The 17,883-nt window shown below is 47.3% G+C and overlaps 1 protein-coding gene across 5 annotated transcripts; it reads right to left on the bottom strand.

Moving 5' to 3' along the window:
- Positions 1–129: 129 nt before the first annotated feature.
- Positions 130–17,653, bottom strand: CASP2 (caspase 2). 5 transcript variants are annotated; one of them, XM_079931212.1, is made up of 11 exons: positions 17,351–17,653; positions 13,982–14,132; positions 13,488–13,676; positions 13,270–13,351; positions 12,583–12,677; positions 12,133–12,309; positions 6,425–6,553; positions 6,185–6,275; positions 3,085–3,234; positions 2,835–2,944; positions 130–2,695 (listed from the first exon to the last, which is right to left on the bottom strand). In XM_079931212.1, exons 1-11 carry the CDS (start codon positions 17,422–17,424, stop codon positions 2,564–2,566), a joined length of 1,380 nt encoding a protein of 459 aa, XP_079787338.1. In that variant the 5' UTR covers positions 17,425–17,653; the 3' UTR covers positions 130–2,563. The 5 variants fall into 5 exon arrangements, with proteins under 5 accessions (XP_079787338.1, XP_079787339.1, XP_079787335.1 ...); XM_079931213.1 differs by having other exon boundaries at positions 13,509–13,676; XM_079931209.1 differs by lacking the exon at positions 12,133–12,309 and having other exon boundaries at positions 17,351–17,524.
- Between the last annotated feature and the right edge of the window lie 230 nt (positions 17,654–17,883).

Genomic DNA, 17,883 nt, shown 5'->3' with positions numbered 1-17,883 from the left:
GTCCGGGAGGATCCCGCATGCCGTGGAGCGGCTGGGCCCGTGAGCCATGGCTGCTGAGCCTGCGCGTCCAGAGCCTGTGCTCCGCAACGGGAGAGGCCACAACAGTGAGAGGCCCGTGTACTGCAAAAAAATAAAAATAAAAAAGATCTGGCAGCAAAACAAGAGGTGTTCGGCTCTGGGTATGCCTTGTGAGGTGGTGAGAAACGCTGTAAGCTAAGGCAATGGAAGTAAGTGGGCTTTAGACACAGATTATCTACAGCTACAGAGACGTCAGGCGCACATCGGTAATAAACATGAGCGTTTATTTGGCACCAGATGGCAATACAAAATCCTGGCAGTGGGAGGAGGAAAGGTTCTGTCACCCAAACACTTCCATACGATACCGAGCCCAGGGCAGGACCTGGCACCAAGTCTCCGACGCCCTGCAGAACAAGTATTCACCGAGCACCTGAACCACGAGAGGCTGAGCAGTGTGCCCGGAACCACACGAGGTGTGGAAAAGGTTGTCCTACGTGCGACTTCTGTCTTCAGGAGCTAATAATACGAGTGGAGGAAACAAAACATGTGGGAAAATACAGAGTACAAGTACTAAACTGGGTATTTTGCCAAAAGGGAAATTTTGTCAAAAAGTAGGAGTCTAGCTAGGGTCGCTTCCTTCCTTCCGCAAACATTTATTGAAGATCCAAGACATGTCAGGCACTGGGTACATGTTAGTGAACAAAAGAGACAAGGTTTCTGCTCTCATGGAGCTTAAAGTGGAGACGGGAATGAACAAGTGAAGCACGCTAATTGATGATTACGCACTGTGATAAGTGCAATAAGGGGGATTAAACAGGACACAGTAATAAAGAAACATGATTCTTAGAGACAGAATGGCCTGGGAAGGCCTCCACAACAAGGTGGCATTTAAGCTCAGATTTGAAGGATAAAGAAAGAAGCCACCAGAGACAAGAGTGGACTCAGTGGACCCAGGAGTGTCTGATGGCCTTGGGCAGGAAAGGCCTCAGAATGTCTGAGAAACTGAGGACAGCAGTGGGTTACGGGGAAATCAGCACTTAGTGAAGCCCTGCAGGCCAAGGTAAAGAGTCTGGATTTTATTTGAGGTGTGATAGGAAACCAGAGGATTCCAAGCAGGGGAGTAACAGCATCAGATTTATACTTAAAAACCCAAACCAATGGGCTTCCCTGGTGGCGCAGTGGTTGAGAGTCTGCCTGCCGATGCGGGGGACACGGGTTCGTGCCCCGGTCCGGGAAGATCCCACATGCCGCGGAGCGGCTGGGCCCGTGAGCCATGGCTGCTGAGCCTGCGCGTCCGGAGCCTGTGCTCCACAACGGGAGAGGCCACAGCAGTGAGAGGCCCACATACCGCAAAAAAAAAAAAAAAAGAATAGGGAAGTTTCATAAAAGCACAGATAAAGATGGCTTCTAGGGTGAACAAACAACATATACAGCAGTGGTCTCCCTGAAATGGAAAGTCATAACAGGAAGGGGAAATTGGCCACATAAAATCAAGAAGGGATTTAATACTGAAGCAGAAAGGGAACAAGGTACTACATCACATCCTTGAGCAGCCAAATGATCCAATTAAGCAGTATTTTAGACAGAGCTGGTGGCAGCAGTAAACAGGATGAGACGAAGGTGAAGAGGGGAGAAACAGGAAGCAGGGAGATAACTAGGAAGCTTTTATAGAGGGGACACTTCATAGGAAGAAAAACGAGGATAAGGTGACAGATTACAGAGTATGAACAAGCGTACCACTCTTATCTGCCTCTGCTGACACTCCCTGCAGGGCTCATTTCAGGTACAAAGCTCGGAGAAAGGACAACCAATTAAAAGATCTTTGAAACTTCCGTGGGCAAAGATCAACAGGCAACAGATACAAGGCATCCAAACCCTAACCTCTGCTGAACGCTGGATTCCCTGAGCCCCAAGGAGCCAAGAGTGGAGTTGAGAAGACAGTCCTTCCGGGGGGTGACATTCTGGAACCGAAGGGAATGAATGCACAGGTACGGGCCCACCTACAGCAGCAGAGAGTGACTCCTGTCCTGCTTGGCCTTTTGAAACCAAATGAAAAAGGTCTATGTTAAACCAGGACACCTTCCAAACTCACTCTGAGACAAATGGGGCTGGGATGTGACAGAAAAGATGGGAGATGACCTCTGAGACATCTCAACTAAAGTAATAAAAGCAATCACCAAACGCTTCCTACAAGAGCCCTGGGGGCAGAAACTGAACACGAACATGGAGGAAACCCACATGCCCTCTCCCCACCCATCGAGACACTATGTTCGTAACATCACTTGCCAGGTCCCTCAACTGAGGCCAAACGCTCCAGGCAACAAGTCCAGCCGGAGCTGGTTCCACAGGGAGAGAGCCTCCCATGGGAGTAGCCGGCCTGTAGTCCCAGGTCAAAGATGGAGACGATGGGCGTGTGAAATGAGCCTGGGATATTCCCAATCCCTGAGGGGGAGGGACAGAAACCGTGCGTCCTGGAGACAGGAGGCTCTATCACACCTCCCGTGGTCCAGCGGCCTCCACGTGGCCCAGGTGATGGGAGGTGGCATCACGTGGGAGGGTGTCCCGGGAAGAGATAGAGGTGGCGGCACAGAGTGCTACAGTACTCGGACATCTCCTTGCATCGGTGGAACTCCGTGCCCGGGGCGTAGCCTTCACGCTCCTTGATGAGCGCGTTCACCTGCAAAGGCAGAAACCCAGGGCCCATGGTTTGAGAATCAGGTGTTTCCATGATCCCAGAAGAGGAAGGGTAGGGAGACTGTGAAAAACAGGGCAAGGGCGGAGGAAGGTAGGTTCCTGGCACCACTGAGCCGACTTACCTCCACGAGCATGTCGGCCACATGCTTGTCACAGGCCCTCTCACAGAACACCTGAGTGAGGGCCTCCACGTACCAGGAGCCCCGCTTGGTGTTGCGCATGGCAGCGGTCCCTGCAACCAGGACAGCAGTGAGCACACAGGGAAGGTCCCGGGCACCCTCACACAGCTGGACGGACCTCGCCGACACCCGCTCCCTCCGCAGTCAGAGAGAGACACCACCTTTGGGATCTCTCCTTTGGGACTCACGATACCTCTGAGGCAGGCGTAGCCACAAATCATGTCCGAGCGAGTGGGCAGTCGCATCTTCAGCCCCTCCTCTTTACTGGCATCGCTCTCCTCGCACTCGAGGGATCGCTCATGGTTCTTCCCGTCTTGCTGGTCGACCCCACGATCCGTCTCATCTGTACAAAGGCAGACAGAGTGGACAGAGATGTTATTTCCTCTCTTGGGCCTGTCACAGGCAAGCCCGAGTTCCCTGCAACCTTGACTGGGAAGAACCATTTCCAGCTGTTGCCTCCAACCTGTGGCTGATGAATTAAAAAACAAACAAACAAACAAACGAACACCATTACTCCCGTTCCTCCGCCAGAGTACACCGATCACACAGAGGGTGCCCATGACAGGCCAGACACCACGCCCAAGCACACGCACATACACACAGTCCGAGCTCTGTCCACGCTGTGTAAGACAGGGCAAGTGCTGAACCAAATACTCCTTGTAAACAGAATGAAAAGCCATCTGTGTCCATGATTCACTTGTTCAATTGTCAATATTCCTGGAAGTCAAAGTGCTCCTTATTGCAATACACAATAAAATATTGATATATTTCGTTTTATTATGTAAAAAAAAAAAGAAACCAAAAATATGATTACTACATTTATGCCATATGAAAACTACAACCTCAAATCTATCAATAAACAAATTATAAAACTAAGCATGATCAGCTGTTTTCAGGGTGTTCTGGGTATTTTTAAATCATTTATTGTTTATTAATTTCATAAGCCAAGTTGTAGCTGGCGTGCAAAATTTGAGAAATTTAAAGAAACTTAAAATTGGGATAATCTGACTATTTTCTCCTACACAATGTAAAAAGAACACTATTATTCAATATTAGCAGTAGATTCTCAACATACCCTGAGCACATGTCCAACCTCCTGACCTAGGCCTTATCTACCCCAAGACATGTTCTCTTTCTGATGCTGTTGTCGTGGGGGTCATAGCAGAGACACAGGACACACGGCTGTCACGCCGAAGCTGAAGGAGTAAGTATGCTTTCTTACACCTCCCTCTCCATAGGACCCCCAAGACAGCCTGAAATGGGAGTAAGGCTTGAAGGTCTGTGCAGAAAATGACCAAGGTTCACTGATCCAATAAAAATTTACTGAGCAACTTCCATATGCCAGGCACTGTTTTTGTTTGAGGCCCTAGGGATATAGTGAAAAGTCCCTGCTGTTCTGGAGCTTACACTCCAGTTTAGGAGCCAGTCATCCGGGGTGGGGTGGTCCTTCTAACAGGCATCAATTATGTTAACTGAATAGAGCGGAAGACAGTTGAGCTCAGGCTTTCAAAGGAAGAGCTGGCTACTGGTCATGCCTTGAAGGATTTAATTGTAGAGAAGATTCACGTTAGCCCAGAAGAGCGCAATTCTTCCCTATCCAGGTCTAGTATTTGTATATAATCTCTGAACACAGGAGGAGAAAATGATCATGAACATGTTTATTTCCTTTTACTTTGCTAGTGACACCTCCTAAGGGAAATAGGCCAAGCTGAATGTGTCCCTCAAGAGAAAGGAGCCTCCTCCCTTGTCTTTGTGTCTCAGATCTGTTAATCAATCAATGTTTTTTTCACAGTATCCCCATATATGTTTTTTATATTATTGCTACACTTTTTAGGCAGGTTAATTTCCATCCATTCATTCAATATTTATGAAGTGCTACTACATGTCAGGTAGTGCTCTGAGACTGGGGATACAGCAGGTGCATAAAAAAGTAAGCTCTTGCCTGCACATACTGTTTTCTTAGCACTTTTCCCTGCCATGGTAATCGTCCTGAAAAAAAATGTATCGCATTATTTCTTACTTAAGCTCCCAATAGCTCTGTACTATTATCTGTCAAAGTCCGAAGTCCAAAATCTGAGCTGTAGCTAAAGGTCTATGATCACGTGGTCAGCCGCATCCCATTACATACGACTGATGCAGATGCGGTTTTTAAATTAGATTCGGGCATACTTCTGGCTCAGCACGCCTTTTCTTTGGCGGGGGGAAGGGGATATCTTTTTAATCTTGGTATGCTTGTCACTGCATTCCCCCCTTTTCCCTGAAAGGATCTATCTGTTACTCCACACCCATGTAAAAAATGTATTATTTGAATGCTTGGACAAAGTGACCTTTAAATCAAACTACAAGCCCCTTAGGGGCACGGATCATGTCCTAACAGTCAGAGCAGGTACTTTCCGCGGATCTCCTATGGGCCAGGTACTGTGCTAAGTAAGTCCTTCATACGAACCATTTCACTTAAGCATCACAACAGCCTGACCTTATGAAGTAGGTCTGATGATTATCTACATTTTATACTGAGGAAACTCAGGTGCAGGGACATCGAGCAACTTCTCTAACCTGACATAACTAGTCAGTGGTAGAGGCAGAATTGGACTCCACATTTAGAGCTTTTAGTTATTACTGTTTTCCTCCAAGATGAGAGGCAGGCCTCCATGTCTTCTGAGCCTAGTCGGGGAGTCCTGGCTCTTCAAGGGGTAAAAGAGACTGCGTGCAAGAAAGAAGAGGGGCGGCAGCAGCTCACGGAAGAGCACGAGCCAGAGGCTGACACGGGGCTTCTGCGCTGCTTTCCTGTGTGACACGTGAGTGACACAGAGAAGGGAGGAGACGAGAACGCAGTGTAGCTGAGACGAGAAGTAAAAGGAGAAGGTGGAAAGGGGGAGGAGAGGTGGAGAAAAAAAAGAGGAAGAGCATAAAGTGAGAGGGCTAGGAAGCAGAGATAGCCGGAAAATCCTTAACTGGAATAAGTAACCAAAAAAGCGCATCAGCGTTAATAAGCACAGAAAGAAGGAAGCGTCCTCAGGAAAGAAGGCGAAGACACTGGCAGAGAGCGTCTGGCAGGACAGGATGTGGCAGGTGCACAGGGCTGACCAACCTGAGAGCCAGGGGCTGCCCAAGTCCCAGCACACCCCATGCATTGGGAGACACTTACAGAGCAAGAGAGGCGGTGGCAGCAGTGAACAGAAGGAGGTGCCCAAGGGATCCGATAGCACCTGAGAGGAGCAAACAGGAAAGTGAGAGCTGGTGGGAGGCTGCCCAGGAGCCACACCCAGGTGCTGGTCTGCCAGGGCACTCACCTCCACGGCAGGCCTGGATGAAGAACATTTTCGGTTTGTTCTGTAGGCTCGGGCAGTTGGCATTGTCAAACAGCCGGAAAACCTCTTGTAGCTGCCAGAAACAAACAAGGGAGAAGGGAGGTTGGTGGTCAGTGGGACCTCCTGAGTCCTACACGCAACAGCAGCCGTCACTGGAGAGAGGGGCAGGCGGGAGGTGAAGCGGCCCAGCTTGCAGAGCTGCGGCCACGGGACGGCACGCACCTGAAGCAGCATGCCGTCCACGCCATAGACACCGCCCTCCATGCCGTGGGAGAGGAGCGCCACTATGCAGGAGTCCATGACACGGTGAGCGGGTAGCTGGGCAAAGTCCCGGAGCTTCTCTTGCATTTCCTAGAAGAAAGACACCTTTCAGCGTTGTTCACTAGTCAGCACCAATGTAAGCTTTTCTTCAGTGTCTGAAACCCTAAGCTATTAGAAGGTACAGTGTGTTCCCTACATTCCTGTGGTCGATGGTAAGTGAAGTCAGAGATGCACCAGAAAACTGCATGACTTCAGACAAAATTCTGAATATAATTTTACAATTCACAGGCTCACTGAGGTATGTTAAGAACTCCTGGATTAAAGCAAGTTATTAATGAAGGAGCTAGCTAACTTTATCCATTCTCCAATCATCAACCCGATCCTTCTTCAGAGCATATGCCCTTGTATATAAATGGCACAAGGGGGACCGCCGGGTAAACTGTAACAGCTACAAGAACTGCTGTGTGACAGAGGGCTCACAGGATCGTGAGAGTAGAGAACAGCAGTACTCCTTTGCTGTTGTCTGTCCGAGAATTTAAGTTCCCGGAGACAGTGATGATGTCTGTATAAAACGCTTTGTCCATGGAAGAACACACTCTATGGAGGATTCTGTACAGGGTCATGACTACATATATGGGCCAAGGGATCAGAGAGACCTCAGCTGGATCCCTAGGTTCATAAATTAGAACAAGTTATTTAGCCCCTCAAAGCTCTAGTACCCATTTTGTAAGACAATTAAGCGTACATTTCCTCCAAGTTTGTACAGATTAAATGAGATATGGCACAGAAAGGACTTATCACTGTGTCTGGCACATACTGCAAAGATCTGCCATTACAATGTGCTTGTCTAATGAAGGGTAACAATATTATTTTTTCAAAGAAACCGTGTAGTCTAACTTAAGAATCTTTTTGATCTTGCACTAGACTGACATATATGAATAACACTCTAACTGAAGCATTATACCTAACAGTACAATAATATGATACCAACTTTTAAACCTATGTCTCCCTCTACAACTCTAGATGTCTGGATTGTCTCTGAGATGAGCAGAGAGAAAACAGGCTCATTTTACTATGAACTTGATCAAAATATAATGAAGAATATGCTATCTAGGCAGAACAGTTACAGTACACATATATCTAACAGTCCATACACAGCCCCCAGTAAAACACACACTTGTGTAATACATTGCGGTGGTTCTCCAAGTGCGGCCCCTAAAACAGCAGCATCAGCGTCACAGGGGAACCTGTAAGAACTGCAGAGTCTTGGCCCCCAGCAAACTGTTTTCACAAGCCCTCCAGGTAATTCTGATGTGCTAACGTTTGAGAACTGCTTACCTGTTTGGAATAGTTCTGTCTGCACATAATTGAGACTTAATAAGAGACTTGAAAGTCTGCAGTTTCACTGGGAATGGAGAAACTGGCTGTGCTGAAAGAGCATGTGTATTTTCTGAGCAAACAGAACCCAACCATAATACTGGAGATCTTAAGGTAATAAAAGATATCCAAAATTCATTCATTTTAAGAATATATCATCTCAAGAGCCTACTGCCCCTCTGGAGTTGACTGTAACAGAATTTAACGTGTAATAGGTGAAGTTCATTTTGCTCCAAGGAGGGAATATACAGGTTAGGCACTCAGGAGCATTTTGCACTTAAGTGAGATTACTAGGTCAGTAAATAGAAGACAACAAAGCCCGAAGTTAAGAACACATGGGCTTTGTAACTGAATTTAATAAGATTAAACCATTCAATCAATGGGGGTTAGTCATTTGGGGAAATTTTTCCGAAAGTAGCGTAGCTTAAAATAGGATCTCTAGATCTATTTCTGATAAAATTACAGAACTTCTATAAATAGCAGGGCTCTTAACACTTCCAAGTGTTTTTGGCTGGGGGACACAGAAGAAAAGAATAACCTGTGAACTCCCTGAAATGATACCCCAAATTTTACTGGCAGCTGTATTTTCCAGAGATGACCCACAGCTTGCCCCTATACCCTCAAATCCGTCTGTGACCAAATGCAAGTTACAAACCAATACCACGACATGGTGAAAGGAAACCTGCCACTTTAAAGTGTATCTCATTTCCTAATATACAATAAACTGTAATTCTAGAACTAGTAAAACTCATGAGGTAGTGCAAGAAGAAAAGACTCTGATGATGAACAGAAGCACTGAACACCTACATGAGCGGTGAGGATAATAGCGTGCTCTCCAGCACTGTCAGGCGAAATGGTTCTCTGAGACTACACTGTCTCCAATTTTTCAATGGAATTATCTCTAAAGCAAAAAGGAATAATATGGGGAGAAAAAGAGGATCTAAATTTTCTTGGTTCTGTCTCTTTGCTCACCAAATAATTATATAAAAGACTTGAGGGACTTCCCCTGAGGTCCAGTGGTTAAGACTCAACGCTTCCACTGCAGGGAGCACAGGTTCAATCCCTGGTCGGGGAACTAAGATCCTGCATGCCTTGTGGCATGGCCAAAAAGTTTTAAAAAAAAAAAAAAGAATTGAGCCCCTTGAGATGTTCTATCAGAAAGATAGTATCCTGTACAGATGCCTAGCGCACCAAATTATCACACCCACTGTCACTACCTGGTTTTAACTGCATCTGAAAGTTCGATTGGCCACTGTCAGAAATTGGTCCTGCAATGTCCTCCTCCTGCTTCTGAATCTCCAGAGCTGAGGACTAGCGTACATGGAGGGTGATATCCCGAAGATTCAGTCCTAGCCCTTTTGCTTTTTCTCAAGGATCATGATCTCTCATTACTTGAAGTCTTTTTCCTATACAAGTAGTCCCCAAATTTACATCTTTGGCCCTGACTTCCTCTGAGGCCCTCAATTCCTTACGTTCTCCATCTTCTTCCATAGGTAGTTATTTAATCACAAAGCACTGACAGTACAATCATGCCATTATACTATTTTTCACATATATTCTTTTCCTTTTGGTCCACTATCCCGTCCAGGCCCCCACCATCTCATACTGGCATTATGATATTAACTCCAAACTGTATTCCCTGCCACTGGTCTCTACCTCATTCATTACTGTCATATTAATCTTCCTGAATCATCACTGTGAATGCGTTACCTTTCTATTCAAAAACCACTAACGATGTGCTAATGTCAACACAAGGAAGTCCAATTCCTTTGGGAAGACATTCAAGGCCCTGTGCATTCTGGTCCCTTTTTCCCCAATCTTGTTGTTGGAACTCCTGTGCCCTAGACATTTGGTTCACCCACAAGGTCCCTAACACACACATTTCTAATCTGTATGCTGTTCTCCTTGTGTAGGACCCCTTCACTCCTCCTCTCTTGCCTCAGTAGCTTCCATCCTTCACGGGCAGCTTAAGTCTCACATCCTCCACTTATCCTTCTGACCACATCTACCCAGGTGATGGTTTCTTCCTCTTAACTACTGTAGAAGACACTGTCTCTAGTCTTTTGTTGTCCTTAGGAAATAAGGGGATGTGCCTCTTTTTTTTTTTTTAAACTGATGTCAAGACTCCCTCATCTAAATGAGGTCCCTTGAACTCAAGGTCCACATTAAAAAAAATCTCTGGCAGCTAACATAGTTGCCCCCTGTTATAAGGTGCTCAAAATTGAACTCCACTGCGATTCAAGTTATAGAACAACGTAACCAGAGAATCAGAATCCGACAGGTCCTGGAATCTGCATCAGGGAATGGCATTTGTGAAGTGGGCCCGTAGGCCCATCCAAGCTACTGTCTCTAAGATAAGAATCAGTAGTACACAGCTGACCTGCTGCTTAGTGATGCATCTTTAACTATCAAGCACATAAAATCCCTTATCAACTGCATAAAATTTGGAAAACCGTGACATAATAAATTCCTAGTAAAAAAAATGACTAGACCAAAAGCTGTAAAGAAATGTAAATCGCATTCATTTTGTTAAGTGACCTTCTAATAGGATTCCCTCTGTAAGAATTACAGCTGTTGTCCCACGTTTATTCCCTTCATGCCCAGCAGATCTCTCAGGAAAGCATATAACCTACGTGAATACTTGATGTAGAAAGGAGCTGTTCCAGCCATGGCTTTGAAGCAAGGGTGGGTTTACTTCTTTGCCTGAGCTATTATTGGGAAGCTGGTAATAGCATGTAAAGAACAACATTCAGGTCCCTACCAATGAATCTGGCCTTATCCCAAATTTAGCAAATACACAATTATTCTCACAGAAGCAAGACAGCTGAGAAATAGAAATGAAGACCACAGACAATGCTGACCACCCTACCTCAACAGACCAAAGAGAATCTTCTAGAAACCTTAATTTTACCATGGATATTCCCAAAGGCAAGTTTAGGAAAGCACTATTATTCTGAATCAAAATAAAGAATTAGTGTTAATTTACCAATGGACTATTTTCAATTTCAAAACAGAACTACCTAAAGGTAACAAAGTCAGTGGTACAGCCCGGTAACTGAGGCTGAAGGGGACTAACTCCTAACAAGAATGCTTAGGACCTGCAGGAACCTAGCTCAGAAGTAATCTACGCTAAGCTCTGTCTTGTGGCCACACAACTGATGAGAATAGGTTATGTTAGGGACTTCCCTGGTGGCGTAGTGGTTAAGAATCCGCCTGCCAATGCAGGGGACATGGGTTTGAGCCCTGTTCTGGGAAGACCCCACGTGCCGCGGAGCAACTAAGCCCGTGAGCCACAACTACCGAATCCCGCGCACCTAGAGCCCGTGCTCTGCAGCAAGAGAAGCCACCGCAATGAGAAGCCCACGCACCGCAACGAAGAGTAGCTCCCGCTCGCTGCAACTAGAGAAAGCCCGCGCGCAGCAACAAAGACCCAACACAGCCCAAAGAAAAAAACAGAATAGGTTAATTCATGAAATGACCACAAACTTTCATTTGTAAGAATTTTATCTGCCAACGTAATCTTGAGAACTGGACTCCTAGGCAGCAACGTCAACCAAGAAGTCACTGTCCTGTGTAACCCTGACTTATAAATATCTTTTCTTAGTTGGTTGGGTGCATATCAGTATCTCACCTCCTGAGGGACTGGGAATCAAGTTGCTGAGCATGTAAAAGTGAGAACCCGACCCTGGACTATTCTTACTCAGGGAGCGCACAGCCACCCTGAGAAGTCAACACCCAGGCAGCTGGCTGGCCTGAATCCTTTCTCTCTTTTCTTTTGTTTTCTTTTTATTATTTATTTTTTGGCTGTGTTGGGTCGTCGTTGCTGCGCATGGGGTTTCTCTAGTTGCGGCGAGCGGGGGCTACTCTTCATTGCGGTATGCGGGCTTCTCATTGCAGTGGCTTCTCTTGTTGCGGAGCATGGGCTCTAGGCACAGAGGCTTCAGTAGTTGTGGCAGGCGGGCTCAGTAGTTGTGGCTCGTGGGCTCTAGAGCACAGGCTCAGTAGCTGTGGCGCATGGGCTCAGTTGCTCCACTGCATGTGGGATGTCCCCTGCACTGGCAGGCGGATTCTCAACCATTGTGCCACCAGGGAAGCCCTTTTTTTTTTTTTTTTTTTTTTTAAAAAAAAAACTAGATTGCAAGATGGGCGGCAGAACACAGCAAGTAAAAGGTAGGGAGAGAACATAACTCTAGTAAGGCACAACCCAGCAGGCAGAGGAGCATGGACGTTTCTGGCCCCCAAGTGTTGTCCCGTTCTCTAATGCACACGTCAGCATGTCCTGCCTCGGGTACCTGTGCAGTCTGGTCAAGAAGAACATGAACTTTGTAGCCCAAGAGCTTGAAGAGGGTGACTAGAGTGCTGTGGTCCACATCCCCTCCAGAGCGGAATTCCAAGTCTTTCTCGCCAGTGAAGTGCACGTTGCTCAGCACCAGTGCCAGGCCACGAGGCCGAGACTGCAACCTATAGGCCTGGGGAGGGGAGGCCGATTAGACCGTGAGCTTCTTGAGGACAGAAACTATGCCTCCCCCACTAGACGAGGCATTTCAAGAAAACACAGACATCACGTTCTTCTTCTTAATCCCACCAGGTCAAGTATAGAAATACCCACAAAACACAATCAGCAATTATTTTCTGACTAATAAAGGCAGGAAAGAAATGTATATACACAAACTAAGTTCAGATGCCCAGGAAGGGTATCTCATTTCCCAACGCTTTTCCTCTTGCCATTTTGCAAGACTTACCAGCTGGTAGTGCGCTTGATAAAACTCAGGAGTGCAAGACTTCACCTGAAGGCTGGGAGGCCCATCTCCATGGTCTAGGGAGTGTTCCACTGTATCTGCGGCATAGAGAGCAGAAAAGCTAGCACACAACCTACACAGCAATCCTAGTGCTTCACTGTAACTTCAGGCACCCTTTTCGTAATTACTGGTCTGGCTCACGTCCCTTGTCTGTAAGCTCTATGGGGGCAGAGACCCTGTTTGCTTTTGTTCACCACTGGATCCTCTGCACTTAGCCTGCGTATAGTAGTAGGTGCTCAACTCAGTAAATGACTGAATGGGGTATATGATAAAACCCTTGTTCTAATCACTAGAATACTCAATCAGCAGGGTAGAGGCCCATAATGTAGTCTTTCCTCATCGTAAAATAACTAAGCTTTACAGAGGAGATAGGCCAATTATGTGCAGGAACTTCCTACCTGCACAAGTTGCTCCAAGGGCCGATCACCATTAAAAAACCATCTATGACGGAAGAAGAAAAACAGGCCCAACCCAGAGCCCATCTGAACTGTCCTGCTGGTCCCTAACAAATTCACTGAGGAAACCGTTCCAATATGAACGAAAATAGGTTTCACACTGGGGCAAAGTCAGACGCCAGTCAAGGAAGCGGAAGTCGATCTGCAGGACCCATTTTACGCCATCAGTTCTCACCTGGGGACAGGCGGCGCTGCTTGCGGGGGGGGCAGGACTCACACACCGGGAAAGGGAGACGCAAGTGGTAGTCGCAGCGCAACTGTAAGAAAGCAGGACCCCCCGTACCAGGCCTTAGGGAGCTGGTCCAGCCCAAATAATACAGAAATCTAGTCCCGTTCCCCACTTCACCAGTCTCAAAAATGCCCTTCCCACCAAACCAACCCTTCCTAACATACCACGTGTCTAGGGCTCCATACCGGTGGGGGTATGTGCTGAAGACCAGCCAGGGTTGTGAGCAACAGGTCCTCCAGGTGACCCTGCTTGGTCTCCCTCAGGGCCACACAGAAGGCATCAAAAGCCTGGGGGCCTCTCTTGGGCAGCAAGTTGAGGAGTTCCACATTCTGGCTGAAACTGCACACCCTGGCCTACGATACAAGAATAAAACATGACATCACATTTACTTATCCAGCTGTAATTCTGTTTCTCCAGATGAGCTTCCTAGTAACAGCATCATCCATCTCAAGAACTCCTTTTACAGAAAAATATGTACGTGGGAAGCCCTTCCCCCACTATTCTTGAATTATATGTCTTTTCTGTTAAATGCTCTAGGGTAGAAGAGCATTTTCATTTCCTTAGTAAAGCACTACATCTTTTTCACACTTTACTATGCTCTGTTCCTCTTCCTACCGCTAATATATTCACTTGGCTTTTCTCTTTTGCCTTCAGATACCTGAATGTGCTCCCTCATTTCCAAGGTGATAATGTCCTTCTCCAGGAGATGTTCTAACAGTTCGCTCAGCAACAGCTGTTTGGCCAGCACCACTCGGTTCTTTTTGAGAGCTTCCTGATGGTCAGGATGCATGCCATACACTCCCAGTATCCTACAGATAAAAGACAGAAAAGCTGTCAAGTACAAGATCTGGCAGAGAAGTGGAACAGAAGAGGTGTGGGTAGGAGAAATATAAAGAACAGGACTTACGATAACTAAAATGAGACATATTTTATTGAATGTGCTTAAAATCATAGAAGTGTTAAGCAGTAACACACTGATCATAAGGAAATGATATACAATCCTTTATGGAGGATGTTCAACTGAGACCATCTTCTGAGATGAATGGTCTGACGAGGGGAAATATCTATCGTGACAAAAATAATACACACACGAGTAGACATACTCACAAGAAGGAACATTCCTCCAACTGACCGACCAATTTTCATTAAGGAGTATTCCAGAAAACATTTCACACTACTTATCTAAGCCGCTGACAGTGATATGAGTCTAAAATAATCCTTTTTATATATATATATAAATTTATTTTATTTATCTATTTAGTTTTGGCTGTGTTGGGTCTTCGTTGCTGCGTGCGGGCTTTCTCTAGTTGCGGTGAGCGGGGGTTACTCTTTGCTGCAGTGTGCGGGCTTCTCATTGCGGTGGCTTCTCTCGTTGTGGAGCACGGGCTCTAGGGGCTTCATTAGTTGTGGCATGCGGGCTTCATTAGTTGTGGCTCGCGGGCTCTAGAGCACAGGCTCAGTAGTTGTGGTACACGGGCTTAGCTGTTCCGCGGCATGTGGGATCTTCCCAGACCAGGGCTCGAACCCATGTCCCCTACACTGGCAGGCGGATTCTCAACCACTGCGCCACCAGGGAAACCCCACAACTATGGTTTTTAAAACGGTAAGTTCCTGTGACAAAATAACACTAGAAATGACCAGGATCCTATAAGAACCGAAAGTAAAAAATCTGACGGAAAGTCACAGTAGATAAATGCCAATGATGAAAACAATAAACATAACCTGAAATCACTCAAAGAGTTAAAGCATGTAAAGGCGAAATTATTTTGGGAATTTAGTTTACGAGGGATGTCTTCATTTCAAGGATTCCTTAGTTTTGCTATGCATTTGGAAAGAGTTCAGCTTCTGTTGATGAACTCAAAGAATCCCATGTCCAGGTGAGAGGGAGACACAAGAGGGAGGAGATATGGGGATATATGTATACGTATAGCTGATTCACTTTGTTATAAAGCAGAAACTAACACACTATTGTAAAGCAATTATACTCCAATAAAGATGTTATAAAGAAAATAAAAGAATCCCATTTCCAGTGTGTAACATCTATGTGCCTAATTTATATAAATCCAGGGTGTGCCAGCCTGCTTAGTCACAGTTTCCAAGTACATGACAACAGTAAAGACCTGATGGCAGTGAGAAAGGAATATGGTACCAGCTTCAGATTATAACTTAAAAAACCTATTTTAAAATGCATTCCGGGGGTTTCCCTGGTGGTGCAGTAGTTAAGAATCCGCCTGCCAATGCAGGGGACACGGGTTCGAGCCCCGGTCTGGGAAGATCCCACATGCCGCGGAGCAACTAAGTCCCTGCACCACAACTACTGAGCCCGTGCTCTAGAGCCTGCGAGACACAACTACTGAGCCCATGTGCCACAACCACTGAAGCCCGCACGCCTAGAGCCCGTGCTCCGCAAAGAGAAGCCATGGCGAGAAGCCCGTGCACCGAAACGATGAGTAGACCCCGCTCGCTGCAACTAGAGAAAGCCTGCATAGCAACAAAGACCCAACGCAGCCAAAAATAAATAAATTAATTAATTAAAACAAAAACAAAAAGAATCACCTTGGAACATACCAAAGCAGTTAACAATGACAACGTGTATGAACTCTGGTAAAAATAAGTGTTGGGCTTCCCTGGTGGCGCAGTGGTTGAGAGTCCACCTGCCGAGGCGGGGGACACAGGTTCGTGCCCCGGTCTGGGAAGATCCCACATGCCGCGGAGCGGCTGGGCCCGTGAGCCATGGCCGCTGAGCCTGCGCGTCCGGAGCCTGTGCTCTGCAGCGGGAGAGGCCACAACAGTGAGAGGCCCACGTACCGCAAAAAAAAAAAAAAAAAAAGTGTTAATAGTTCAATCGCAAAATAACATCGTAGCTGGATTCTGGGTATTTCCTCAGGATACACACCAATGGTGGGGTGGGTTTACTCGACTTTTTCCCCTTAATTTACCAGTAGCATTTTCTCCTTAAAACTTTCTCCTCCCTTGGTTTCCATGACACCATTCTCTCCAGTTTCCCTCTCTGCTTACTAGGTCCCCGTTTCCTTCACAGGACCTTTGGCCTGCCCTTAAATGTTGACATTCCGTTAGGAAGCCCCCTCAAAAAGCCTCTCCCTACTCAGTATCATCCACACAATTCACTAATCGACTCCCCGTTCTTAACTCTAAGTTGTAGACTTGAATTTTCAATCAATAACTTATTAGGTTTAATCTGAAGCAGTATCCATTCTACACACACCTGCTCCTTGCAGGATTCCATACTACGGGGAGTCTCAAAGGTGGACTTTCCAAAAGTAACCACAATCACCTAGAACTTTAGAACACATCGGGAAAGGGGGGAGCGGGTGGAGGAAAGGACACAAAGACGATTCTTAAGTCTTGATTCTGTGTCCTTCTGCAGGTTCTGGTTCCAAAGTCCTCAATTCATCACCTGGGTCTGGACCGGGAGGCATTAAAATATGTTATCCTGGGCGATGTCTGCCATGATACGATTTAACTGGGGCAGAGGCTGAGACACTCGGAGCCTCGGGAACTTCCTTGTCTCAGAGTACACCCAAACCCCAAAATCTGTGTTGACTGCTGTGAAAATCTGGTCATTACACCCAACGCAATACGGATCATGATATATTCAATCCGAAACAAATGCACATCAGGCAGAATTCCGAGATCTGCAGGTCTCATCGGTGTTTATGAGTACAGAGTTTAGTTCCTCAAAAGGGAACCGAGGAAAAGAAAGAATCAAGAATCTTTTAAGAGAAACCGAGATTTGACAGGACTGGAAAGAGCTCGCCTGGTTCAGAGCCTCCGGGATTGGAAGAATGGAGGCTGGGGAATCTTTGCTCGAGAGGGACGAGGCCCAGAAGAGATTCGCCCGCCCGCGCTCCCCTCGGGGGCTCAGCCGGCCTCCCACCCTTGGCTGGAAGCTTGGACACCGCGGCTTCCAGGGGCTCCGAGGGGAGGGGCGCCAGGGCCATACGCCTGAAACCCGCGTCTCCCTCCCTGGGTCCCATTACGGACCCCTGGGACCCTCCCCACTCACCTGCGCCCCCTATCAGCGGTCACCAGCCCCTTTTGCTGGAGGGCGGACCGGGGGCCTGCGCTCGGCGCCGCCATTTCCCGCTTTTCCCGGGCTGTGCGCGCACCGCCCACAACCCAAACAAACCGCGAGCCCTCTGGTCCACCGCATCCCTCCCACGTCCGCCGGCGCGCAAAGCGCCTGCGCGCTGCTATCCCAGCTCCGCCCCCACGCGAGGCCGGCCGCGCCGTCGCCGGAGCGCGCGCAGGCGCAGAACCCACGCGGCGGACTCGCTGTCCAATGGGATGAGCGAGCGCGCTCGGCGGAAGGGGAAGCGAGGAGCCGCCCCGCCCTACTTGGCCATCCGATTGGTCGTCGGTTCCCGCGGAAATCACAGCTCCCTCCCCGGAACCGCCCACCTCTCCTCACCCGCCTGTTGCAAGAACTGTATGGAGATGGGTGTGGCCGGGCTTTTCACTTTATTAAAGTTAACTGTTGGGACCAGGGTAAGGAGGACAAGGACAGAACTAGAAGGCGCTAGACAGATACCCGCGCAA

Source organism: Stenella coeruleoalba (genome assembly GCF_951394435.1).
Source record: "Stenella coeruleoalba genome assembly, chromosome: 9".
Taxonomy (NCBI): domain Eukaryota; kingdom Metazoa; phylum Chordata; class Mammalia; order Artiodactyla; family Delphinidae; genus Stenella; species Stenella coeruleoalba.
Note: the sequence above shows the minus strand (reverse complement) of the source record. Positions and strands in the feature narration are given on the sequence as shown.